The 26289-nt window shown below is 40.9% G+C and overlaps 1 protein-coding gene across 5 annotated transcripts; it reads right to left on the minus strand.

The window, feature by feature from the left end:
• Positions 1-275: 275 nt before the first annotated feature.
• Positions 276-25791, minus strand: nek1 (NIMA-related kinase 1). 5 transcript variants are annotated; one of them, XM_033621863.2, is made up of 36 exons: positions 25732-25791; positions 25173-25330; positions 24971-25067; positions 24750-24847; positions 24282-24365; positions 24114-24181; positions 23937-24023; positions 23439-23493; positions 22932-23132; positions 22758-22830; positions 20767-20918; positions 20463-20528; positions 20091-20150; positions 19961-20008; positions 19740-19820; positions 18353-18531; positions 18150-18269; positions 17962-18064; positions 15300-15386; positions 14626-14709; positions 14423-14500; positions 12187-12282; positions 11871-12086; positions 11729-11782; positions 11373-11613; positions 9970-10077; positions 9212-9388; positions 8846-9049; positions 8639-8744; positions 8000-8076; positions 7690-7907; positions 6977-7134; positions 5902-6299; positions 4132-4265; positions 3894-4026; positions 276-1163 (listed from the first exon to the last, which is right to left on the minus strand). In XM_033621863.2, the coding sequence occupies exons 2-36, from the start codon at positions 25287-25289 to the stop codon at positions 1150-1152; spliced, it is 4272 nt and encodes a 1423-aa protein (XP_033477754.1). In that variant the 5' UTR covers positions 25290-25330; positions 25732-25791; the 3' UTR covers positions 276-1149. The 5 variants fall into 5 exon arrangements, with proteins under 5 accessions (XP_033477754.1, XP_033477749.1, XP_033477751.1 ...); XM_033621858.2 differs by having other exon boundaries at positions 9970-10095; XM_033621860.2 differs by having other exon boundaries at positions 9970-10095; positions 25173-25321; positions 25732-25783.
• Positions 25792-26289: the final 498 nt, after the last annotated feature.

The raw sequence follows: 26289 nt of genomic DNA on the forward strand, positions 1-26289 counted from the left end.
AAGTGCCGTTCGCGGTTGTAGAGTGACAGAGACAGCAAACTAGATCAATGACATGGCCAAAAAACAAAACCACTGCTATATAGTATGGTATTATGGGTACTGGAATGCACAGCTAGACATTCTAGAAAAGTTATGTATTGGGATGGACGGGGGTGTGAAAGGGTTAATAAAAAGCATTTGTAATAAACAGCTGATTTGTAAGCACAGATATGTCTACATTTAGTCATACCTTACAGCGTACATGGTAGAAGAAAAAAAAGATAATAGTCCTCAGATTCTTAAAAAAAGTGTTTATTTCATATAAAGATTCACAACATTTAATTTATAATCAAATATTAATTATTAATATTATTATTATTATCATCTGTACCATTGCTTACACCATCAGTACAACTCCCTGCACTGAACATCAGCCTGACCTGGCCCACTAAATCACACCAAGCACTCCGATGCCACAGTCTTGCTACAGTACTTGGCAACACACAGCAGTCTCACAGAAATCCTTTGATTTAATTTTAGGTTAAGGGAAAGAGTAAGAAATGTGGAAAAAATGTATTAGATTATATCTCACTTTGTGTCTGGTGAAAAGAGTTGTAAGAAAAAGGAGGTTCAACTGGTTCTGAGTAAATCATGGTACACCTGCTTTGAGGGTGACCTGGTTTATGTTTTGAAGCTATGGTCGAGTATGTGACAATTAGAAAGAGAGCACCTGAGAGGATCAGATCTTTGCCCACCAAAATAAAACGCCTCAGCCAATTCTGACTGAACCGACAACAAACTGAAAAACACAACAGTTTATGCTCTTAATCAACGTGACAATACATGTGTTTCATTCTTTTACAGATACAGACTTTCATAAACATTTGACAGAACCTTGGAGTTAACTTTGGTTAATAAGAACGTGTATTTGATAATGCACTTCTGAATGAACACTAGTTAGAAAATAGTTTCAGGTGCTGATAGTCAAAGGTATGAAATACAGCCTCGAGTGAACTAGTTACTCATCATGCAAGTGTGCCTGAAACACTGTTAGATGCGTGGCTGCAAACACTTCATGCATAGATCCTTCTGCCAATGATGTGCGACATGGGAAGACATCAGATAGCCAGCAGATTGTCCTAGCTGCCAGCAGCACTACTGCTCGAGTCATTATTCATCATTATCTACAAGAGAGAGAGGAGAGAGAGAATCGTGTTGGGACAGATAATTAATTAGAAAGGCAGAGGTCATTGGTTAGATCATGTCTCTTAATGGGAAATGACAAAAGGGAAGCAGTTGACTAAATTGGCACAGAACTGGTACAGACTTTCATGGTTCCCAGATGACATATCCTCATGACTTTGATGATCCCTTTCAAAGGGATAGTTTGGATTTCTTAAAGTGGGGCCGTATGAGGTACTTATCCATAGTCAGTGTATTACCTACAGTAGATGGTGGCTGGCACTCACCCAGTTTGGAGAAGCAGGCAGGATTACTGCCACAGAACGGAATTAAACAAACGGATCGAGGGGGCAGTAGACAGGTAGCTTACATGTTTGGTAAGGTAAAATTACTTTTTTTTTCGTCAGGAGTCTGGTGGCTTTGAAAAGACAATAGATAATGGCTTCAGTTCCCTGTTAGAAAGGGCTGTCTGACGGCAAGGTAAAGTGGTGAAAATATTCTAAATTCAGTGTACACCCAAAATGATTTTTTTTACATTTTACACATAGCAAATGTGTCAAAACACACTTTATTTTGAAGTGCAGTGAATTTCTGATACAAAGGTTTTATTGTGAAGTGCTGTTTAATGCTGTAGAGTGAGTGACTAACATACAGTTATTTAACGGAGACAGCAAACTAGCTCAACAACATGGCCAAATGCAAGTATGACACTGATCTTATCAAACGGTGTGGACCTTGACCTAATGACTATGGAGAAATCTGGACCCTCTGGCTGGACCAGTTGGGAACCACTGGTCTATTATATGTTGCCAAGACAACTTTAATATAAACATTTATTATGCAGAGCAGATTTTGGGATATTAATTACCAGCTGATCTATTTATCAACTGGAGCCATACAGAGTGCGTCCCTGCCTCTTCAGAGCATATGCCACATCCACAGCAGTCACGGTCTTAGGTGACGGCATCACAGATCACGCTCTCCACATCAAGCTCTCCAGCACACCATGGGTCTTCTCATAGAACAGACTGGAGAAACACTTCACCACAGCGAGCCAGACGGTGATAGGGGGCTTGGTGATACGCTGTTATTATTTAATTTGAAGTGTTTTATTGCTGTTCAAATGTAGGCTGTCATTTGGCTATTTTAAACATATTTAAAACGTTCTATATGGCTGGAATTCTGGAACATTAATGGCCATATTGGCCGTCAAAAAAAAGTCCAGCATAAACCCTGGTTAGCGTCTGTGCCGGTTCTCCTGTCTGCTTCTAGAAACTGGTCACTTGCCCACCATCTACTGCAGGTAATACTCCCACTAGAACTAAGTACCTTATACAACCCCACGTCAAAACATCCAAACTATCCCTTTAATGGGAACAACAGGCGTCAGAATTGACCTCAAATTGACAGTAAAGTCTTCTGAAACTTGGTGCTTGGATGTAATGGATTTTTTGTCTGTGACTGTAGCGGATAGATTATACTGCATTACAACAGTACATGGGTTTGTTCTCTGTTCGCTGCCTCAAAAAATATTTTAAAATAAACCCAGTGTTATTGCTGCACGGATGGGAACCATGAGAAACATCTTTCATAGATCTTGAGATCGGTCCTCAGGGGAGATATCTGACATTTATCATGCATCCTCCATTTCTTCTACTGACGACAGTAAAAATAGAAAACAAAAGAATTGTCAAATAGGGATGTTCAGCGAGAAAATTTATCTTAAGACTGCTCCTGTCCTGAGGGAAACCTGTCAAACTCAAAAGAAATATTCCCCCCCCTCCCTCATATCTTTTTGTATCTGCTGTGGCCCCAGTCTGACAACTGACTCGACACACGGCAAGAAAAAGCAGACAGACAGTATTAAAGGGTGTGTTTCACAACTTCTTAGTCCCTCCCCGACTCTGTAGCAATGTGAGGAAAGAGGATAGGATTTGAGAGATTAGATTAAACACTGACTCTGCTCTGACATGGCTCTGTGTTGTGGGAAAACCACTGAGTACAATTCAACACTGTTGCTGCTGACCAGAACTATTAACCCATTTGTGCCCAGAGCTGAGGAAAATTTTCAAAACTGGTCAAACTGTTTGGCTGCAAAGTGCCGTTTCTTATTATACTATATTTAGTCTTTGGTCACATGGGACTTTTTTTTTTTTTTTAAATATTTGAGGAAAAGACAGGAGTCACATGTGCCCAAATACTAAATATAGTTCAAGGAAATGGCTGTATCTCAGATAATACAAGGAGCACAAAAAGTATTTGGTATATATGAACTCCAAACATGTTGAATATCAAAGATGAAAAAAATGAATATGTTAGTATTAAATAGACACAATGAGCCTCAATCACTGACATGTGTAGAAATGTTCTTACTCTGCACAAAAAATAAGTGTGCACAGATGTACTGTTACATACTTGTCCAAACTGTGTCAGTAGATTTCAAGACTTTAGACCAATTAAAGCAAATGTTGTGGCATTATTTTTCTTATTATACTAAATATAGTTGGGCACAAGTGGGTTAAAAAGAGATACACATGTCTGTCTGCAGTTTACACAGGTGACCTAAAAATTCAGGAGGAAAGAGTGTCGTGGAAAATGGAGATTCATAAAATAAAGTGAGGAGGTGTCACTCAAATTACAAAGAAACCTGCCATGTTTTTCAGAGACTCAGAGGAAATGAAGAAAAGATAAAAATATCCACAGTCAACTAACAAGTATCTACTGTCACTAACCTTCTTGGTATGCGCCATCTGCCATCACTAGATGAAGGATGTTGGGATACAGATGCTGGTGCTCTGTTCCCAAAATGCGTAAGACCAAACTGGAGCCCAGGTCAATATTCTCATCTTCATCTTCATGTATAGCCTTACATGCAAAAAACAAAACATCTGTTTAATCAATCTGTTCAGTCAGTGTTATGTTACAGCAGTTAACGGTGTCAACATTTAAAGCGATGAGAATATTTCACACCTTAATCTTGTTGTAGGCCTCAATGAACTTCTCAAAGCCCATCTGCTGCTCCAGATTGAAGCGAAGCTCCTCCAGACGACTGAAAATGCTGTCGTGATGCACAGTCTCTCCGCCCTGGTCCTCTCCACTGCCATCTACGGTGCAGCAGAATTTATTAGTTGTCATTACACTGTTAGACTTGATTATTCTGTGGGTGCTTCGTTTGCAAAAATAACCTATTTATTACACAGCCACTTATTAAAGGCATGAATCATCTGTCATAAAATATTAATTCAAGATTATTTTTTTAATGAGCTAAAGTAGTTTGCAAGCTTCCAACCATGTCAGCAAAAGTGGTAATGTTTGTTCTTACAATAAAAGAACTAACAATAACTGAATTAAAGTGTGAACTGAAGTGAAGTGAATCTTAATATATAATAGTGTGTTATGTGCACAATGTACTGGCTATAAAATACTGACACCAGGCTCCCTATACGCCTCACTTTCACTGTGCAATTTTGTTTGCCACCAGGTACAATCTACCGGGAAAAAGAAGGCGCAATTTATGGCATAAAGGAGGTACGTCAACCACTGCGCAACCATAACAGGAAGAAGATGATGCTTTCGTTTTCCCCAGTTTAAGTTCTTTGCACTTACTACTCCCAGTAGAGGAAATGGCGGACAGAGGAACAATCCAAAGTAGTGTTCTGCGTTGTTCAGGAAAAAATAGAGAGTGCTGCACTGGGTTAAGGCACTATGTGGTTATAAAAAAAAATCAGGTGCTTTTCAAGGATGAGACAAATAGTCACATACAGATAAAAAAAAACTAGCCAGCTCAGTCAGTGTAAAAGTCCATAGTACAGGTAGGCAGCCCAAAAATGCATCAGACTCAAAAATCCTTCATTAATACATGGATAAATCAACGCGTCTTGACTAGAGAGTCTTCATCAGGGTGACTCTCTGGTTGAAATGTGTTGGTTTATCTATGTATTAGGGTGACACCCTGATGAACTGTTCTTCATTCACTCAGGAACAAGGACGTCCGAGCGAACCATAAAGACTTCTGATACCCCACCTTCACAGTGTACGGTGTGTCTGAGACAGGACAACAAGGAGAAGATGAACGTTCAGCCAGCTCTGGAGGGGATCAGGGCTCCAGCAACAGGCAGCTCACCATGTTGTCCTTCCTTAAACCCACGCTCAAGCAGATCATCATGGTGGGGAAGTCCATGCAGCTGTTGAAAAATCTGGACTGCAAGGAGACTAAGCAGTCTAGATCCTCCAGAGGTTGACACCCGATGAAGACTCTCTAATCGAAGCTCTCCAGTCAAAACACATTGGTTTATCCATATATTAATTAAGGATTTTTAACTACAGTCAGAGTGCCTTGAATGCATTTTTGGACTGCCTGTACCATGGACTTTTACAGTGAGTGAGCTGGCTGATTGTTTTTTATTTCAGAGGAAAACGGAAAGTGATCCATTGCCTTTAGCCGCGTTTCCAGCAAACACTTTTGGTATGGTACCCTTAGAACCTGTGTGTAACCATTATGGACACATACCTAAACCCTTGATCTGTTCTGCATTTCCGCCGCAAGCAGTACTCTTAAATGTAGGTGGGGTTGTTACCAACTGGTAATAGCTGCATCAGTGCTCTGTCCAGCTCCTGTTGATCCACTGAACAAGGTTGTGCACTGACATTTTCAGAACAAAAAGAAAAGGCTGGAGTGTTTTAAGTCTCTGTTGCAATCGATGGAATATTTAAAAGGCAGGTTGCTGACGTTACTCTTACCTGAGTGCCACTCCTCATTGAGCTGGCTGTTATCACTCTGGTTCCCCTCTTCCACACCATTAGTAAGCAGCTCCCCTGCTTCTTCATCACCAGGACTCCCATTAGAGCATTCCTCATCTTCTTCCTCCTCATCCTCTTCCTCTTCGACCTCCTCCTCCTCCTCCTCTTCGTCCTCCTCTTCATCATCCTCATCCTCATCATCAACAGCCATCTGATTGTTGTCCTGATCAATCTCAGCTGCTATCCTGTTGAAGAGTGCCTGGTCTTCGCCCTCTGGAGGGTTCCCGTTAAAGTCTCCTGCACCAACCTCTGGAGGGCTTGTCATTAAGTCGTCCTCTTCTTGCAGCAGTCTCTCCATGGAGGCCTGGATGTCCCGCAGATCTTCATCCTCATATGCACTAGGGAGCGAGAAATATGGATATTACACACTGTGTGCCATCAACTGGCTGCATTCATAGTTTCTTAGTAAAATAAAAACCTGCATCCATATGTATTGGTAGTGGCTTGTTGAGGGTGCTGCAGTGCCCTCTGCTGAACTGCAGACGATATGAGTATTGTAGATTTTTTTTAAAAAAAGTATACGATTACAACATTGTTTTGGGTTTGAGTTGTTGCCATCTGGGCTGGTTGATAAATTGCCAGCAAACACTCTGAAGTCCAAAGAGATAGATACCTGCACAAACCATGCTCCTACAAAAAATGATGTTCATGTATGTTGAAATGACAGTTAAGCTGTTGTTAATTTGTAGGTTACTAAGTTGTAGGTGTCGAGAGTGCTATTAGCTAAATAAACGCTGGAGAATGGCTGTCAGGGTTATTGAATAAAGTGATGTAACACTTCTGCATATTGGGTGGCAGCACCCCCCAGCTCAAATCATCTGCCAACTCTAATGCCTGTGCCATTTTCTAATGTTGTCTCTCATGCCTACAAAATGACTGCCAAAATTGGGGTAAGGAAATAAATTGGTCACTAATAAAACTACCAGCCATCTTTAAACTGCAGCAGTTTATGATGCCAAATTCATACAGTGTGGCCCAAGCGTGTCTTTGCTTTTGAGGGTTTAATCTGTCTTACTCTTCAGTCTCTGACTGGTCGTCATCTTTAGCTGCCTCCTCCAGGTCCTCGATTTCCAGGTTGTTGTCTGGGGCAACGTTCACATCACTCGTCACTGCAGAGTCCTGCTGAGAGCTGAAGAGACGACTGAGGTCTGGTAGTGAGCAGGTTCGCAGCATCTGACAACAAACAGAACGACATGCTCAGTACTTTGATGGGGCTCAGACTTGACTGAATCGCTTACAAAAAAAAGGTCAATTACACAATAACATTATTTATAGTACGCAACAACTAAACCCTAAAAGAGCACACGACAAAACCTACAACATTCATATTCTGTGTGACTCTTTGTGGGTGAAAAATGTTGGGCAAGGTTCTGCAGATCCCCATGTCCCTGATGAAGGTTATGAAAGATATAGGTTGATGGATGCTCTTTCTGTCCTATCAGACCCACTGCAGCTTCAGACTATGTGATTAATGTCTCTGGCTCTATTCCAGACCCCCTCATTAATAAAGAAGACTGAATTCCTCCCTAAAAATACCACACAAGTCTCGACATTACACCAAGCACAAGAACAATTTCCTCAACCCCTGAAACAGCCGTTCACCTGATCATGTGTCATGTAGTACCATTAGACCTTCCCTCATAATGTTATATTATTTTCAGCATAAAACGCACGAAAAAGTAAGTAAATTTTTTTTTTTTTAAAAAATTTAACTCAGCCAGTAATCACCTTGGGGTTGTTGGCGTCAAACATGCCCGTTGAGAGACCAATGAGGAGGGCGTCATGGTGTTTGGAGCGCAGAGGTGAGACAGAGCGTGAGCGAGAGGCCAGAGAGGAGGATGATTCATCCATGGAGGACTGGGCTGAGAGGAGTGCAAGGGCTGCAGTGCGTCGGTGGGCCGGAGAACACAACTTCATAAACAGGGGCTCTTCGCATTGTGCTAAACCTGGGTGAGGGAGGCAACGGGCAGATTTAATTAAGATTATAATCATGCTGGAGAAAAAAAAGCGGCTTTGACTCACTAAACATAAACCCCACCGGAAGATTCAGTTGGTTTCTCTGCACTCTTCTCAACCTCTTTGGTGCCTGCTGGTCTTATAATACCCTCTGGTGGCCTATAAGACAAATACACTTTAGCTCCACAAATATGATGCGATGTCTTTTAATGTATTAAAGAAGCAGTTCACTCCAAAAATGTGGGTACACCCACTTTTAACTAAAAAAAAAAACACTGAGTAAAAAGTGGCTGCTTTTTCATTTTGGTTTGAAATGGTCAACTACTTTCTTAAAGGGATAGTTTGGATTTTTTCTAAGTGGTGTTGTATGAGGTACTCTAAAGTCAGTCTGTTATTTACATTAGATGGTTGTCAGCAAGCCCCTTGTTTGGAGAAGCAGGCAGGAGTAGCGCCACAGGTATGGATGGGGGCAGCGGCAAAATGTATTTTACCCACCTAAATAAATCAGTATCATTTTAAGTGTATGATATATTTAGCCCCCGTCCACAGCAGTACATTGCTTAGCTTTCGTGTCGGTACTCCGGTCTGCTTCTACAAACTGGGAGTGTGCCGTCAACCATCTACAGTAGGTAATACACTTATGTATAAGTACCTCATACAACCCCCCTTCCAAAAATCGAAACTATCCCTTTAACATTAATAGAAAAAAATGAATAGTTACATTGGCTGTTGGGCTTCCTGCTCCCACGCCTGCTGCACACCAGCAGGGGGATGCAAAGCCTGTTTAGGTGTTTCTTCCAAAACCACTGACTCCATGTCTGCTGGATCTAAAAGAATTCAGACAGGATAGGATTGCATTTGCTGAAAACGTAGTTTAAAATGAGGAGCTGAGATATCCAATCAATGTCAGGTTGAGTGTCACACTAACCCTGAATCTCAGTGAGGTTGGGTGGCAGTGATACTCTTTCTCCTGCACCGGCTACAGACATTTCCTGATGTGAGGCCTCTGTGAAGTCTGCACGCTCCTTCTGAACCTCTGGGCTCTGAATCACAGCAGACGGCGTTGGCTTAGAGGGCAACATTTCAGTAGGTGTCTTCTCAATCTCAGCTGCTGCTGTCTGGCCAGGCTTAACTGTGGAGAATATAGCATCATCAGCAAGTGAATATACTCCTAGCACACCATAACTGTTCATACAGTATCTGAAAATAAAATAAGTAAAACTGAAACAACTTAAAGAGAGTCCTTCAAGTCCACATAATAACATAAATGAAGAACATTTCAGTGAAGACTAACCGAGGCTTGAAAACTCTTCCTCACAGATGGTGACATTCTCCAGCTGCTGGGTGAGAGGCTGAAGCTCTGCCTCTTGAAGTACTCTCAGCACCTGAGAGTCTGGACTCACTCCCCACACCTTCCTGGGAGCTTCTTCCTGCAGCCCACCCATCCGTATGACTTCACCCACTGTTTGCTCTGAGACATGACAATGAGAGAGAAGAGAGACTCATTTTGTATGTCCTCACTGCTAATTGTTGCTAATTGTGTTCTTGCCATAGAGAGAAGTGGACCTAGCCACCGTGATGTCACCCATTGGTTTGTGGGCTACCATTATGAGGCCTTAGGCTGCATTTTGGCTGTTGCCATCTTGGTTTTTATGGAGCCACAAGTGATCATATTTGGACAAGAGGGTGGAGTTGGGGAGGATACACATTGCTACTCCTTCATCCTGATTGACAGGTTCTACCTAATGAGGAAAAGCTAATGCCACAGTCCTTTTTCTGTTTCCCCTGGTCATGTAGCACCAATTTCAAAAATATTTGCATCTTTTTACTACATAGGTGGCCTAGTTGTATGTGACGACCCTCTTTATATCTGTAAATACTTCCTTAAATACAATCGGACCTCTTTTTGCAGCAAGTGGAGTCGCCCCCTGCAGGCCGTTAGAAAGAATACAAGTTTAAGGCACTTCTGCACTGGCTTCACTTTTCAGACCTCGAGGCTACATTAGTTCTTCATACAGTATATGGTTCTCACTCTGGGAGAAGTTAACTCACCAATGGTCCTGATGCACGTCTCCTCTAGAGTTTGTTGGGCTACAGGGAGAACAAGTGGAACTCCTGCCTCCCACTTCTTCCTGTCTCCACCAGAGGATGGCCTATCTTCTGGAGACACTGAGGTGGCTGGTGAGAAAATGTTGGGAGAAAAAGCTGAGCAAAATTTTGTCAAAAACCTTAAAATGGCATCACTAACATGTATAACTTCTTTTCAGAGCAAATTTAAGGTGATCACAAAATTTCTACAGCACAACTGCTGGTATGTGGTACTATCATCATGATTATCTCTACTATATCCTACCATCATCCTACTATTATCCTACTATCCTACTATTAAATGGAGAAACCTCTGGCCCTCCATCCATCCGTCTGTCCCGTCTGTCCGTCATCATCTGTTTTCCTCCTCACTGCTTTGACCTACTTCTCTGAACTTGCACATAGGCTTTCATCTTGGTCATGTGCAGACAGCCACGATGCCGTTTTTGCTTTTTTCCCCACATTTCTACTGTTTATATTCGCGTTTTTGTCCACTACCCATTCATACTGTGAGCACCATTAGCAGTGCGAGCTGCGCATGCGCGGAGACCACTTCGAAAACACCTGCACTGGGACCACAGTTTGGCTGGGAAGCCTTTATCTCCAACACTTGTGGATCGAAACCTGTATGTGTGTACCTGTGTGCCCACGCATGGCCCCAGCCAAAACTACTACTCCATGTATTTTGCCATAAAGCATGTTTCTAAATACAATGTGCATTGTTTGTCTTACATTAATATTTATTACACAGTGCATTTACAGTGCTCTGATTTTGCATCTCCTCTAATATACTGTTTTTGATTTCTTATTCCTCTATACATAACACATGCCCGGGTATGGACTAGTTAATAATTGACAATAACAATAATAATAATAATAATAATAATAAATCAAGCAAGCTAAATCATTTGAAAAATGTCTCTTTCAATTCTGTATCAACGAGTGCTGCAGAAGACTGTATCATAGAGCTGCAACAATTAATTGATTAGTTTTCAACTATCTGATTATCAGTTTAAGACATTTTTTAAATTCTCTGATTCCAGTGTCCTAAATGTGAATATTTTCTGGTTTCTTTACTCCTCTGTGACAGTAAATAGAATATCTTTGGGTTGTGGACAAAACACGACATTTGATGACGTCACCTTGGGCTTTGAGAAACACTGAAACATTTTTCTTCCTTACATGTTATAGACCAAAAAACGAATCAGTTAATTGAGAAAACAATTGACAATGACAAATAATTAGTTGCAGCCCTTTTAAGAACTATTAGTGTGCCAGTATTTAAACTTTGTCACAAAATTCTAACAATATGATCTTGTAAATGTATCTTTTGTTAATACATGGGGCTGAGAGTTGGCTGGACTTACTGGCTGTTGTGGCACAGGTTTCCTCTAAGGTTTGCTGAGCCGCAGGAAGTACAGGCAGTTCTGCTGCTTCCCACTTCTTCCGGTCTCCGTTCAAAGAGGGACGTTCCTCTGTGTCAGGCTGGTTCTGTTGGGGAGCAGGACTTGGTTCTGCAGGCGGTGGAAACGACTCCTCCACCTCCTCCACTGGATCCTGGCCTTTTAGGTTCTGGTTAAGTCTACGCAGAATCTGCTTTTTCTCACTCTGTTACACAGAAAGCATCAAGTAGTTTTATCTTTCTAAACATTGAATCAGGGAAGATACAGAATTCTTGCCATTTTAACATACTGTTACTTCAATTACTATCTCATATACTCACCTGGGTGACTGTAGCAGTCTCTGGCTCAGGCATCTTTTCTTTTAGTGGAGTCATCTGCAAAACACAAAAAGCAATATTCAGTTTAGGAATACAAACAACACTATGACGTAGGATGTGACAGACTTTGTAAATATATACTGACTGCTCCAACATTCTTTAGGGCAGCGGTCATGGATATAGCAGGGGTGGAGGGTTTAGATACAGGCAGGGCTGGAGTTTTGGCAGCTGGGTCAGGCTGAGAGGGACTGGGCTGTGGAAGAGGACTGTCAGAGGTAGATGACACTGCTACTTCTGCTACCGCCGCCAGCGCTACGTTTCCTGCTGCCATGACGCCAACCTTCATCCCCCGAGCTGCAAGCTTCCACAATACACAATATCCAAGATTAGACTACACTTAAACTACTGTGATGCACTTGTAAGGCCAAGTAATGGTAGGACAAAGAGATGACAGAGCTTACATGGTCCTCCCAAGCTTTTTTCTCTCTCTCGTATGCTTCTCGCCTCTTCTTCTCTAGTTGCTCTTTCAGTACAGCAGCACGGGCGTTTGCTTGGGCCTGGCAGGGATATATATAACAAAGGAGGAAGAATGAGGCTATAGCCAAACATTTTTTAAGCAATAAAAAGAATTCCATCTGACAGCAATCTCTTTTATCCTCTAAACTGTAAAATAAAGGATATCAGATAGCGTCTCTGTTGTCTTCATGAAATTGTGTCATCTCGTTAACGGTTTTCATTCTTGTCTCACTGTCTGCAGCTAGAGCAGAATGCAGCAGTGAGGCTTTGAAGTGAGGACTAACAATAGTAGTCTTGTTTTGTTTTCTCCACACTGGTCACCAGGCAATTGTAGAATATTGATTTATAGGACTGTGCTGCCTGCAGGGCTCATGCTGGTCAAGCATCTAGTTACATCTTCTGATCCTGATTACACTATTCCTACACATTATTTCAAAACTCCACACTTTTCCAGACTCAAATTTCCAGACTTCTCTATGGATTTTTCAAACCGTATTTGACATCTAAGCACAAATAGCTAGATGTTTATTAAAAAATGTATAGTTTTAAAATCAAACTGTTAATATGTGTGTTACATTCTGACTGTATACTATTATGTTCCCAAACATATTCATGGACATTTCAAAACATTTCCAAGACTTTTCAAGAAAAATGAAACAATGTTTTTGTTGACCTATTCGCCGAGCGTTTTTCAAACATATGAGATACTCAAACATAATTTCAGCTAGCTGGCATACACGAAGAGAGAGAGAGAGGGAACGCAGGGAGAAAATGAAGAAACGTACATGATGATAAACAAAACGTTGTCACACATTGACGCATGCTAGAGAAATGTTAGGTCAACAGTTCAGAGAAAATAAATTTGCAGTTATATTACTTTACATCGAAGATTATCCACGGAAGATTACTGTAACAATTTCACTACACAAAACAGAATTCCATGACTTTCCAGGCCTGGGAAATGTGATTGTGAAATTCTATGATGTTCCCAGGTTTCCTATGACAGTGGGGACCCTGTATAATAAGGCACTGTTGCTTATACAAATCAGCAAACCCACTTCAAGTTTGATGCACACCATATTATTCAAGCTGCGATTCATTATATGATTCAAAGTTATTGCTACATTTTCTTTCAAACTAATTTGGTCACTGATGTCTGGACTTACACTTAAAGGGCACTTTGGGCAGAGCTGTGTTCAGGTTATGACATCTAGGCACAGAGGCAGCTCTGAGAAGGAGAGTGCGCTCAGTTGCACGCCATACTTCTTGCCTGGCTTCCAACAACATCAAGCCAGTTATTGCCTGCACTCTCTCACACAGTGGGAAACATCTGGCTATGCTGCCTCTCTGTTTGGACAGGATTATATGCTTGTATGATCAATTTATTTTTAGAAATCCTGAATTATACTTAAGAAAGCAGAATAGGGGCAAACAGGGTGTCTACAGCTATCAGCCACTTAAAATTAATTCTGTTTAACACCTTTTCAAAGTAACTTTTAACAAAATTTAAATTGTTCATCATTTTCTTATTAAAGCATTGCAAGTAGAACGTTTAAGTGTATATGTGGTCCTGTGCAGTGGTAGCTTTTATGTAGGAATATGGTTATTAAAGTGAGTGAGGTTAATCTACATTTTGCCAAACCTTAAGTACAAGCATAAAGTAAAAAGACAGTATTTAATTCAGTGGTAGGTTTAAAGATTTGTACCATCACAAATGTGTTTTTTTACACAGAAGAGCTTGACTCATTTTGACAAAAATAAATGAAAAGATGGATAAATCAAATTAAATGTTTGTCACAATTAAGACCTCATAATTTAAATTTAGAACTACTTAATGACTTTTTTAATGTTTATATAATTGAATTTAAGACATTTTAAAACGTTTTAAGGACCTGCAGACACCCTGACAGTAGTGTGGAAACTACTTCATGCTTTTCCATACTGTGTAGGAACTCTGTGATTACACAATAAAGAGAACAAGTCACAAGCTGAGGTTGTCTGGAGGGAAGCTGTTGGTCTTTTCAAAATGTTAGCTTACATTGACTGACGTTATCTTTGTCTTTTGCTGTCATTTTATTATCTGTCCAATTTAGTCATTGTGTCACCAGTTTGTCTTTGTTGTTCTTGCCATCATCTAAATGTTACATGTTGTAAAATCAATTATTTTCCTGACAGACTCACTTTTAAAGCTTCAATCTTCTTTCTCCTGAGCTCAGCTTCCTCACTGGACTCTTGGCTGTCAGAACCATCACTGTCATACTGAAACACACACACACACACACACACACACACACCAACAACAACAACCGGGAAACGAAATGTCAGAGAAAGCTGAACGCGCTCATTATAAGGTGCTCTCAGAGTCTGAGAGCGGAGGACTGTACCTTCTCTCCTCTGAGTCGGGCTTTGATCTGCTGACGCTCATTGAAGTTCTGCAATCGGATCTGCCTCAGTCTTGACAAGTACTCCTGAGACCAAAAACAGAAACGTTACATACTGTATGTGAGACGCACTGGCACAGACACACACAGACAAGGCACTAATACCTGTGGTCACAATCATACAAAAATAAAATACACAGGTAGCTAATAAAAGACAGAGTTTTACCAACAACACAGTATGATGTCAGCATCTGTACATTTACACATCAAACATTCAGCCAGAATAAAAATATCACATTCTGCAGTTAACACAAAAAGATGAATATATTTATGTTCTCCAATCAAAGCAAATAAGGCTGCAATACACAACTCAAAACTGGTGGTGAGGTTATTCGACATGGGACATTATACATAATAAAAAAAGGAAAACAATGGTATTTATTATTGTGAACAGCCATTATCGGGAGGCAAAATAAAAAAAGTAGTACAACAGCTCACACTGGACAGTGGAACACCACAGGCTGTGCAAGGGGTGGGGCATGGGTTTGAGCTGCTGGGTTGGATTATGGGTGTGTCAAAGGGAGTTTTGTGCAGACATATGAAGGACGACGAGCCAAGCCAGACGTGCTATGAGTGAGGTGGAGTGTGAGGCTGGGCGTTCAGGCCTGGGCTCCTACCTCCTCCTCTTTGTTGGCTTTGGGTCTCCTGCACCGAATCGAACCAGCCCGGCTTCCATAGATTGCTGCCAGGTTTTGCCGAGTGCCCTGTTTACCGTTCAATTTAACCACATTTTAAAAAGGACGCAGCCCCTTGCATCTAACTGCCACAACAGTCAGGAGCTGGGGCCAGGAGGCAACGTTGGATTGATCATATTTTTTTTTATGTCAACACTGAATCAAATCACTACATGTCAAAAGGGAACGTTTATAATAAATGCTTAAATGTGCAGCTCTGCATAGTATTTTAGCTTCTTTTAGCCCACTGTTGTGTTTTACAGTGTGCAGATTAACTCTTTGATTCCCTACTCTCATCAAACCCCTTTCCTGCAGCATATGGCAGCTGGTTTCAAGCAATAAATCTGCTCAGCACCAAACAAGGGAAAGATTAAGTCAGCAGCTAGCTGAAGAAGAAGGTTAACCACCAAGTGAAATGTTTCTCAGGGGTCGGTAAAGACAATACCAGGTCAGTATTGTGTTGCTCTTGGTCTACTGGATGTCTAAGGGACCAACTGTTGACATACACATCAGCTACAACAACTTAATATGGTGAGAACATGTCACAGATGTTTGTCAGTGAGCTTTTTCTGAGGTTCTTCTTCCCCCCAGTGGCTGAAAATCTATTACAGCAAAACATTCAGACAACCTCCAAAAACAAACAAACAAACAGGCCTTGATAGACTCTAACCATATCTGATTAATCTGATGGATTTATTTTATCTTTCTGGCCTCTGCTTCTTATATGTTCACCTTTCTTCATCAGCCACTCTATTACTTTGGCTCAATGCTATTTGTGGTAAGTAGGTATCCTACAATAGGCTTGTGTGTCCTCAAGGAGAGAGCAGGGACCTGTATATAGCTGAAGTTTTAAAAAATATATAGATTAAAGACATAGACATCGATGTAAGCTCATTATCTGATCCACTAATAATCTGCTTTTTTTTTTTTACACATCTACCTAGATCTTTGCTCAACAGCATTCAGTGGGTTTATTTCAGCTACTTCAACAAATGTAGTAAATTGACTCAGAAATACTAACATATAATCTCTAAGGCCTGTTTCATCAGTTTGACCATCACATAATGAGCAACAGAGGTAATTATTCACTGATCCTACGTGTCTGAAGCTTCGTAACGATCTTTACAACTTAATCTGAGATTACACATTATGTGCCATAAATATGTGTATGAGTGAAAGGTAGTATCTAATGTATAGTTGTGTCTAAATTTAGTACTTTATATCTTATCTTTTTCTAATTCTGATACATATCTTTTTTGCATTTGATCTTTATTCTATACATATTCTAAAGCCAATCAACTTGCTTTTCTATCTGTGATATTTGTGCTGTTGTAACGTGAATTTGCGCAGCGTGAGATCAATAAAGTTTTATCTTATCTTAAACATTTTAGTGTAACTGCTCTAACAAACTCACAACTGTCTTGCGTGCACAGTCACACTGTTATAAAAAAATAACAACACTCAGAGGTTTCATTCTGAGCTGAGGGCGATGTTGTCTAATATTTGAATGAGAGGGCAAAGACTGCTGTTCAGAGAAATTAATGACAGCACATAAAAGCCGTAACTTAAGATGGTCCTGAGACTGAATCAATGAGGAAATGAAACAGTGTGTCTGGTTCTGTCAGAGGGAGGAGACAGACAGAAACTCAGGGTTTGTTGAAGAAACCCCGCCAGCAAACAGTTTAGGTTCACCTGATAACTGAGCCAGAGTTTCAGTTACCTCTTTTACTGAAACTAAAAACTTAGAGTTTCCCTCTTGTCAGAATTAACAATCTCAGAGTTTATACTAAACCTACTGGTTGTTCATGGTTTGGGGCCAGCGGTGAGAGCTGTTCAGTCTCAACCTTACAAACCAGCAAACCAGAACCATAGGGCTGGCCCCATCTATGAATTTCCTAGTCAACCAATAGTCGTCATTTAGGGCCATTAGTTGACTAGTCGCCTGCATGTTTATGATATTAATTTAATTATTAAATTATATGTTTTGGGCGGGGCAACAAAACCGCACTAATGAACCTTCATTAATATAGGCCTATATTTTGTCTACAAGTGCACGTCACACAGTGAGCGAGCCGCCTGTTAATGACGCTGTGGGCTAATGGGCATGTAGCTACTTCCATGTTTCAGATGATACGTCATGTTTGTAGTCGACCAATGAAGATGAGTTTACATATCACCTTGGGTTCGTCCTTCACCTTCTCAAAATGATCCCACACTTTGGATTTCCTGCCCGACATGTTATTAAGTAGCCTGTGGAATAACCGCAGGTACCAGCCGTGGAAATTAACGTGAAATCTTTCCAACTAATGACCTTTCTGGCTGACCAATATTTGGTCGACTATTAGGGGGAAGCCCTACAAAACAATGATCTGTAACCTGTTTGATTTGATTCAGTGTTTACATAAAAAAAGCTTAATGGAGCTTTAAGATTCATACTGATTGCAAGAAATACATCAGAGTCACTTTTCATCTCTGTGCATAGAAAATCATACCCAGTATGCGATGGGTCATAATCACTATGATATAAAAGGTTTTATATTTCAGTAACATGACTAAATACTCAACAGGTTACCCTTTAAATGACAGTACAAGTCACACTACGTACCAGCTGTCCTTCAGCACGCACTTTGTTGAGCATGGCTTCTCTCTTCCGCTGTAAAAACTCCTCCACCTGATAGGCCCGTCCACCAGCCACCTGACCACGTGGCCTGAAAACAGAATATGGTTATAATACAAGGATGTGGATGTTCAGTCCTTGTCTATGTGTATTGTCACTTCTGATGCTTGACTAACCTACTGATATGAGCTGGTTTAGAAACTTGCTGCAGCCTCTGTAGTTCTCGTTTGATTGCATCAGGGTTTAGGAGTCGGGCAGGGCCGTTGGGCAGAACTGGGCCAGCAGCAGCCGGTACACTTGTTACACAAAGAGGTGATGCCATTAAAACAGTTACTCAACCCACTTAAATCAACTATAATAAAGAGACATCTGAACCCACCGAATGGGACTGCCTGGTCCTGCTGAGGATCCCTCTCTGCTGACGACTTTAGGCTGTGGTTTAGCCATTTGGTCTAGAGCAGTGTAGTAGTGCTCATATGGGGGTTTACTTGGGACATAGGCTGGAGCAGGACCCTGAACAGAACTTGGGCCGGTCCTCTTTCCACCACCTACAAAACACTGAGTTGAAGGGACAAAAGGTTATTTTGAAACTGATGGAGGAGCTCTATGACACGGTGTAGAACTGATTTGTTATGTTATAATGATGCAACATAAACTGTACAAGAGAAGTGGACACAGCCTCTAGATCTGAAAAGTGAAGCCAATAGGGAAGTGCCTTTTCTAAAAGTTTATGGTCTTAATCACTAGCTTCAAGTCTTCTCCAAACTGGCATGATGTTCATTTTGTAAATTATAAAACAGAAGATAAAGCAGGGTATAATTTAGGGCGTGGTTACCTTGTGATTTTAAAGTCACTACCACTGTGACTTGTCAATCAGGATAAAGGCTTAGCAACACGTATCCATGGCACTGTGTACATCGAAAGGGTTACTTCGCAGATTTTCAACCAGTCACATCGCTGTCACCGTGATGTGAGGATTGTGTGTGCAGGTGAAAAGGGTTAAGGTGCCCCTAAAACCATCAGCCAAAATTCACCGCATGATGTGAAATGACGTGCTTCATCCGGCAAATTTTTGCTCAACGCACTGGTGGGGATTTTTAAACGCTGCCAACCCAAGCAGGGCCTTAACAGCGCTCACCTACAAACAATCCCCACACCACTGTGACACAGACATGGTTGAAAATTAGCAAGGTATCCCTTTAAGTAGCCGTCAACTTGTTATTTGGTGTTGTCTGTGTTTTTGCCTTAAAACTTTGACCCTTTCAGATCATTTTGATCACCTAAAAAACACTAGTTAGGCCTCTGTTGTACTGAGAGACACTCTAAGGAGTTGGCTGTTCTTTTTGCATTTGTCAAAATTAGCGTCCTAATTAATATCACAATTAACGTAAATTACAGATGCAACTTGCTAACCAAGCTAGCTAGCGTTAGCTGGTAACTTAGTATTGGCAAGGCTAACGGTAGCTGGCCCAGCTAGGCTGGACAGGTAGCAGATATAGCTGGGTGTGCAAAGTGTCCTGGGGTTCAGCCAGATCCACGTCCAAATATGGTCACTTCTGGCCCCGTAAAACAAAGATGGCATCGGCCAAAATGCCAAACTTGAGCCTTCAAAACAGCAGTCCACAAACCAATGGGCAACGTCAAGATGGCTATGTCCACTTCTTTTAACAGTCTATGCAATAAAATCACAACTATGGAAATACTTTAGGTAACAGATGGCATGAGTGACACTTTGTATCATAAAAAAGGAAATGAGTTTCCAGTACCTTTCTCTCTGGGCTACTACCTCCACTGGAACTCAGGACATGTTTCCAGCCTTGTTCTCTGGCTTGATTTATACGATTGATCTGTTGTAGATCACAGATTCATCATTTTTTTTCAGTTTTAGATGGAGACACACAGGACATTTACCCTGTCCAATGCCCCCACCCTACTACAGTAAAGAAGAGAAATTACTTTACCCCTGACTAACACATTTAACACCTACCTTTTCCTTTTCATATCTCTTCATTTGCTCCGCTTTCAACAGGAACACCTGAGGGCAACACAGTTGTTTTACTTTCAGTGGTTTCCTGATCAATCAGAAACTTCACAGAGTGATTTAACAAAGCACCCACCTGCTCTCTCTGTTTCCGTTCTTTCTCAATCAGCTCCATCCTCTTCTTTCTGATGCCATCCTGCAGCAGGAGGCAAAAGCATCACAATCAGAAAATGACATCTTAATAAAGAAACCCACTTTGAGGCAAGAGGCAGCAGGACTGCTCTGTCACCGGGCACACAAGTGAGGAGGGAAAGGTTGGTTAACAGAGAAAGAACACTCAGAATGGGCCGGGAGCAGAAAGCGGGTGAATATAGGGATCAAGCGTAATGAGAAGGAGGGAAAACTATAAATGCTGGAAGGAAGGGGCCTTCATGTGTGAGTAAATGGGGAGAGAAAAGGAAGGGAAATCTAATAGTAAATTCAAGTTATGAGGGGCTCTCAGCTGTACCTCATGCTTTTTCCTCTCTTCCTCCACTTGACTCACTCTTCTCTGGGGGGCTGCTGGGAGAGGGGCCTAAGCAACATATGACACTGGGGTTCAGAGGTTGCCCACACACTATGATGTTAAAACACACACACACACACACACACACACACACACACACAGATGGAAGAGGCCTCCGGCATGACAGACTAGAAGCTCGACATCAAATAGAGCTTTTTTCTTTTTTAAATTTCCTGAGCAAAAAAAAAGTCATGAGTGAAGCTCAAAAATCACAGCAACTTGTCATTAACGTCATCAGTCTACTAACCGGTTTATGTTTTACAGCTGGTTTCCTCTCTGCAGGCTTTTTGGCTGCATCCAACACCTTCCTCACTGTTAAAGGCACTCCGTATTTGGTGGCTGGTTTGGTAATCTTCTGGGCTGGACTGAGTGGTATGGAGCCAGGGGCAGGACGCTTGGCTAGTCACACAAGTAGGAAATGTAAAAACATTTATCCGGGTCAGTATTCAACAGCAAATGCAAATGTGCTATGCAAACAAATAAAAAAGACATAAAAATTACAGTATGATTTCCAGGATGTCTACACACTGGGCTCCACAGAATAATAAATAGAGGAACATTCTATCATCTAAATGCAAATTCTGTTTTGTTATTCCCACTACAGTTGAAATGCACCTCATATTTTTACCTCTGGTCTGCATTGCACCAACAAGCACCAACAGAAGCACATGTCGCATTTATCTCTCCCTCGATATTTATGCCTTAGTAACTAACACTACTGTCAATGTTTATCAGAGAGGTACTATCAGAAGACACAGTTTGTGTATGTTTAGTTTCTTCATTTCATTCCTCATCCTCCAACTCCTGATGACTCCTTATGAGCTATAAATATACGTGATCCAATCAAGTCAACAAATCCCTCTCATGAATATACCCCACCCATATAATTAATTTTACAAAATAATAAATCACATCATGAAAGCTTAAGATGCTCTAACTGCTCTTAAAATCTGACTTAATAATGTGAACTGATTCTTCGTCTAGTTTTTAAGGGTATTTTTAAGGGTACAGAAACTACCCGTAACATAATGGATGTAATTCTCCTTTCCAAAGAATAGAAGGAGTTAGGTGTAGGATTAAAAAAAAAAGATCTGGTGGCTCCTGGTGGTAGTATTTAAAAAGAAACTGACAGACAACGCTGCACATAATAAAGCATTTAGAGTTTTTCCATGGGCCCACTTCCAAGCCGTGATGGCATGCATTTCTACTACTGCCTCACAGCTAGGGAAAGCAATGCAGAGCCATGCTGCTGTGGTCCTGTCTGGTAGCAGGGCTGAACACAGCCAACCCGTGACAGTCTTCTCCCCTAGTTGTGTCCTCAGCGGCTAAACTTGTGTGTGTCTGTGCCAGAGACCAGGGAGGGAGCTCTGCTTTTAAAAGTTTCTGTGTTCTGCTGTCAGTATTTCTAGCTTCTACCTGAACCTCGCTTTCAGCTCAATTTGGGCTGTTAAGCTACTGCTGTTGCAAACCAAACCTTTCCTGCTGTTGCTGCTTCATATTTAATGCTTTCCTCTATTGAAGTGGTGGGATGCTTTTATTTTGAAGATTGTACAGGACATGCAATTTGTTTGTCAAGTTAGGGGAGCTTCTTTAGTAGTACTAGTCTACAATAAAAAGAGGTTTCTAATTAACCACATATGGACATATTCTGTAAACATGTAGTCAGTAGATCTAATAGTAGTTTTCGGTATTTAAATACTGCAGGAAAAATAGTACTGTGGTTTGTGACTAACACATCTCAAAAGGCTATCAAGATAAAACAACTAGACTGATTGTGGCCATTCACGGCATGGCTACTACCACTACTACCTCCCCAAGTAGCCATGGGATGATATGAAAATTTCATGCCACAATTATCCTGGCCAAAATAATTGCAATTCATGACATTATCCCGTTAATCATCAAAATATGCTTTTAACTTTTAAAAGGCACTGAAACATACTGAAATCACTTTATCTTATATTTTGTTGAGAAACAAACATTTTTATTGTATCACAGATAGGTCACACATCTTTTTTAATGAAACCAAACAATCTTTTTGAGGTTGGTGCGAATGCAGCCTGTTTTTGCAGAGTCTCTTTTATTGTTCGTTGCCCAGCGGTCTCTTGGGATACTGCTGGACACAATATCCAGGTAATGACACAATTATTCCAATAATGGAAATTCTATGATCAACATAGTGTGAGTGTTTATATCATCCCATCCCTTTCCAATATGGAAAACCCCTAATTCGCTTACCTGGTGACCCCTGCACCACACCCACTTTAGGCTGCTTGTGAAGAAAAGTATGGCGGAATTCCTGAGCAATGATCTGGAATCAGAAGAGAATATGTGTTTGTTGTTTTTTGTCTGAACACAGTAGGTTTTATGTAACTTCAGTCTGCATCAAAGACAAATAACAGTGTGCTCTACCTGTGGTGTGAGGAACCTCTCTATCCTACAGGACAGGAAAGGTTTGTCCAGTATGCTGCTAACTGAGGGCCTCTCTCGAGGGTTGCGTTTAAACAGCTGTGCCAGGAGAGAGCGCAGTTCTTGGGAGTAGTGAACAGACACTGGAGGGTAGGAGCCACGGATGATCTTCAGAACCAGGTTTTTCATGTTGCCAGCTTCAAACTGAGGAGAAATATGATTAGAACACACAAATAACCACTGCAGAGAAATGATTTAAAGTCATCATGCTCAATCATAAGCAATGATGGAAAAAAAAGCAGGGGTTATTAAGGCAGTGGTCGAGACTAGGAAGAGCTCCAGATCTGATTATGAGACTCTCAGGAAGAATGACTCATTCTCTGAGACTTAGCTTGTCAACCATGAAACATACAGGGAAGAGATCAAAGCATGTGAGTGAGCACTGCAACGCTGCTTAACATACATTACATCCACATTAATAAATAAACAGCTCACATGTAGGATACTTACTGCATGCTTAAGAGTGCACATTTCATAAAGGACACACCCAAGGGCCCAAATATCACTGCAGAGGGAGGGAAAGTAGGGAAAGTGAGAGGAGAGAGCATACAAATGGACAGGCAGGGATAAGTTCAGGGGTAGCTTTACGATCATTCATTCACTTGCAATGTTTTTCCTTTCTTTATCATTCAATAGAGAAAAAAAGGTTTCACTGCTGAGAAAACAGCACAAGACATTAAGATAGTGCTAAATTTACTTCACTGTTTGTAACTAGTGGATTAGATTACATGTATACTTAAAATAGTTAAATAGGAAATCAATATTTGCTTCCTGCTGTAGCTGCAGACAAGCAGGTTCACTCAATAAAGAGGAGACACGATACCTTTACATCACCCAGAAGCCGCCACCTAATCCGGCACAATTTGGCGGAACAGAACTTGTCCCCTGGATTACTATTAAATATTCATGTAAACCACCAACGAGAGAGACACAACATGAAGTTAGTACCTTTTGTTGTTGTACGGTTTATTCTCGCAGATCTCTGGTGATAGGTAATACGGTGTGCCTATACATGTTCTTGCCAGTTCTACAGTGCTGAAAATGAGAGAAGAAAATGGAAAATGTATTATGCTTTACTATTCCCAGACTCTATTCTCAGATATATTTCGATGACATTTTACATACCTGTTCAGCACCCTTGCAATTCCAAAGTCTCCAAGCTGCACAGTCCCATCTTTTGTCAAAAATATGTTCTATGCAGACATTATGAAAAGACATGTAAATAAGACAACACGTGATGAATAAACAACTTATAATCACTGAGGGAAGGTATTGTGGTGCATGACGCAATACCTGTGATTTAATGTCCCTGTGGAGGATTTTTCGATCATGCACGTGCTTAAGTGCCAGGCAAATCTGCACAAACCAATCCAAGATCTAGGAGAGGAAGAAGAAGGTCAGCCCACATTTTACAGTGTCAACTTAAGTCAAGTCAGAGTTATTTATAGAGCACATTTAAAATAAACAAAGGCTGACCAAAGTGCTGCACAAAGAGATGAAATAAAACAGAAGCATTATCAAGTAAATAATAACAGCATCAGTATCTTCATAAAATCAACAAAACAACAAAATATAATACTGGTAAAATATTTTTAAAACATGACAGTATTTCAATGTAATGTTATTCTAGTTAGTTATTAAAAATAAAATGCTAAAATAGTCTTAATACATTTCAGAGAGGACAAGATATGAAACAGCACCAGTAAATATAATCAGTTCAATCCACTTGTTCATGGACATAAAAGAGAATTAGTGTCTTACTTGCTCTTCTGAGAACAGTGCTCCTTTCTGAGAGTTGATCTTCTTGAAGAGGTCTCCGCCCTCACAGTAGTCCATCACAATATATAGGCAGCCTCCCTCTAAAAAGAATTTCATAAGGCTTTCAGAGTTGTAATATTTGGCCTAGCTTTGGATATTATTGTAAGAGATGAGCTCTGTGGTTCTCTCAACTGATGGCTGAGATATTTGGATTGTGTGAATACCTTCAAAAGACTCCTTATACTGGACAATGTTGGGGTGACTCATGTTGGCAAGAACAGCAACCTCTTTTCGAGATTCCTGCCTCTCTTTACTTGACATCTGTCAAAATAAGGAGCAGAGAGAGGGATGAAGCAAGGTAGCACAGGGGGGTGCACATTAACAGCTGCATGTGAAGCTTGTGTAACATTATGCATGGGGGCTTACTGCAGATATGCCAATCTCCTTGATGACATACTGGTGTCCATCCTCTTTGGATTTGACAAGGATGGCCTTTCCGAATGAACCTTCCCCAATTTTCTTCACCTTTTCGTACTTGTCCATGTTAATGAAATGACTGGCTCCTCATGCTGGATCTGCAAAGACTGGACAGAGTGAGGAACATATTACAAAGCTCGAGCCGGTGCTTTGATAATAACACTAAATATTTAATGTCGCTGGCTTTGTAATATTGCATAAGTACAGTAACCCTGATTGCTTGTCGTCTTGTTAATACACAGTAATGTTAGCGCCGTCATGGAGCGTTGTCAGACAGAAAAGCATCTCTTGCCTCAGACGGGCTGTGATGCTCAGACAACACATGCTAATACAACTAGTAGCAAGACAGCTAACGTTACCGTTACATAGCAGCTCGGGGAAAACAGTACACCAAGACCACCCTAAATAAAATATATGCGCTGTCAGTGCACACAACACCGAGTAATATAATTAACGTAGCTCGCCATAGGCAGCGTTATGTAAATGCTATCAGGAGGCTAATACTTACCATTAGTCTTTTCGCTGCTGTCTCACAGAGGTTCTGACTTGCTGCTGTCCTCGCGCTCTCTATCTAACTACAGCTCTCGTTTGCTGCATTTTCATTGGTCGCCTTCAGATTTCACGATCGTCAATTGGTTGATGAAGTTGTCGATCATCTTTCACTGTCATAGGCCCCACCCCCAAAGGCACTGTTGCTGTGGACATTTTCCATAGCAACCACAAGCCAATGGTGGAAGTGTAGCGACAGCTGACACTTTAGCACCGTGTTTTAGGACAACCAGAGACACTTTATCTGTGATTTAGGTCACGTTTTGGTATTAATTTGACAGAAACATAGAACTTTACTTTACTTAAATAATTATTAATGGCGAATGGCAGACTACCGAGTTGTTGAAGAAGTAATCAGATCAGTTACTTAAAACTTTAAACCTGAGCAAAGTGGCTTGATTTCTGTCAATGTTTTCAAAAACACAGTCAGAAGGCAATGTGCAATTAAAGAAGAAATTACCCAAAAACTTGCAGGAAATTAGTAAAAAGAGAAAATTCAATTTAAAAAAAACAAAAC

Source organism: Epinephelus lanceolatus, chromosome 6 (genome assembly GCF_041903045.1).
Source record: "Epinephelus lanceolatus isolate andai-2023 chromosome 6, ASM4190304v1, whole genome shotgun sequence".
Lineage (NCBI taxonomy): Eukaryota > Metazoa > Chordata > Actinopteri > Perciformes > Serranidae > Epinephelus > Epinephelus lanceolatus.

Coding starts and splice junctions, on each gene's coding strand:
- nek1 (XM_033621858.2), bottom strand. CDS start 25,289: ATGGACAAGTACGAAAAGGTGAAGAAAATTGGGGAAGGTTCATTCGGA. Junction 20,529..20,766: donor CAGCTGTAAAACATAAACCG/GTTAGTAGACTG, acceptor TATGTTGCTTAG/GCCCCTCTCCCAGCAGCCCC. Junction 11,614..11,728: donor AGACTGCTACAGTCACCCAG/GTGAGTATATGA, acceptor TCTGTGTAACAG/AGTGAGAAAAAGCAGATTCT.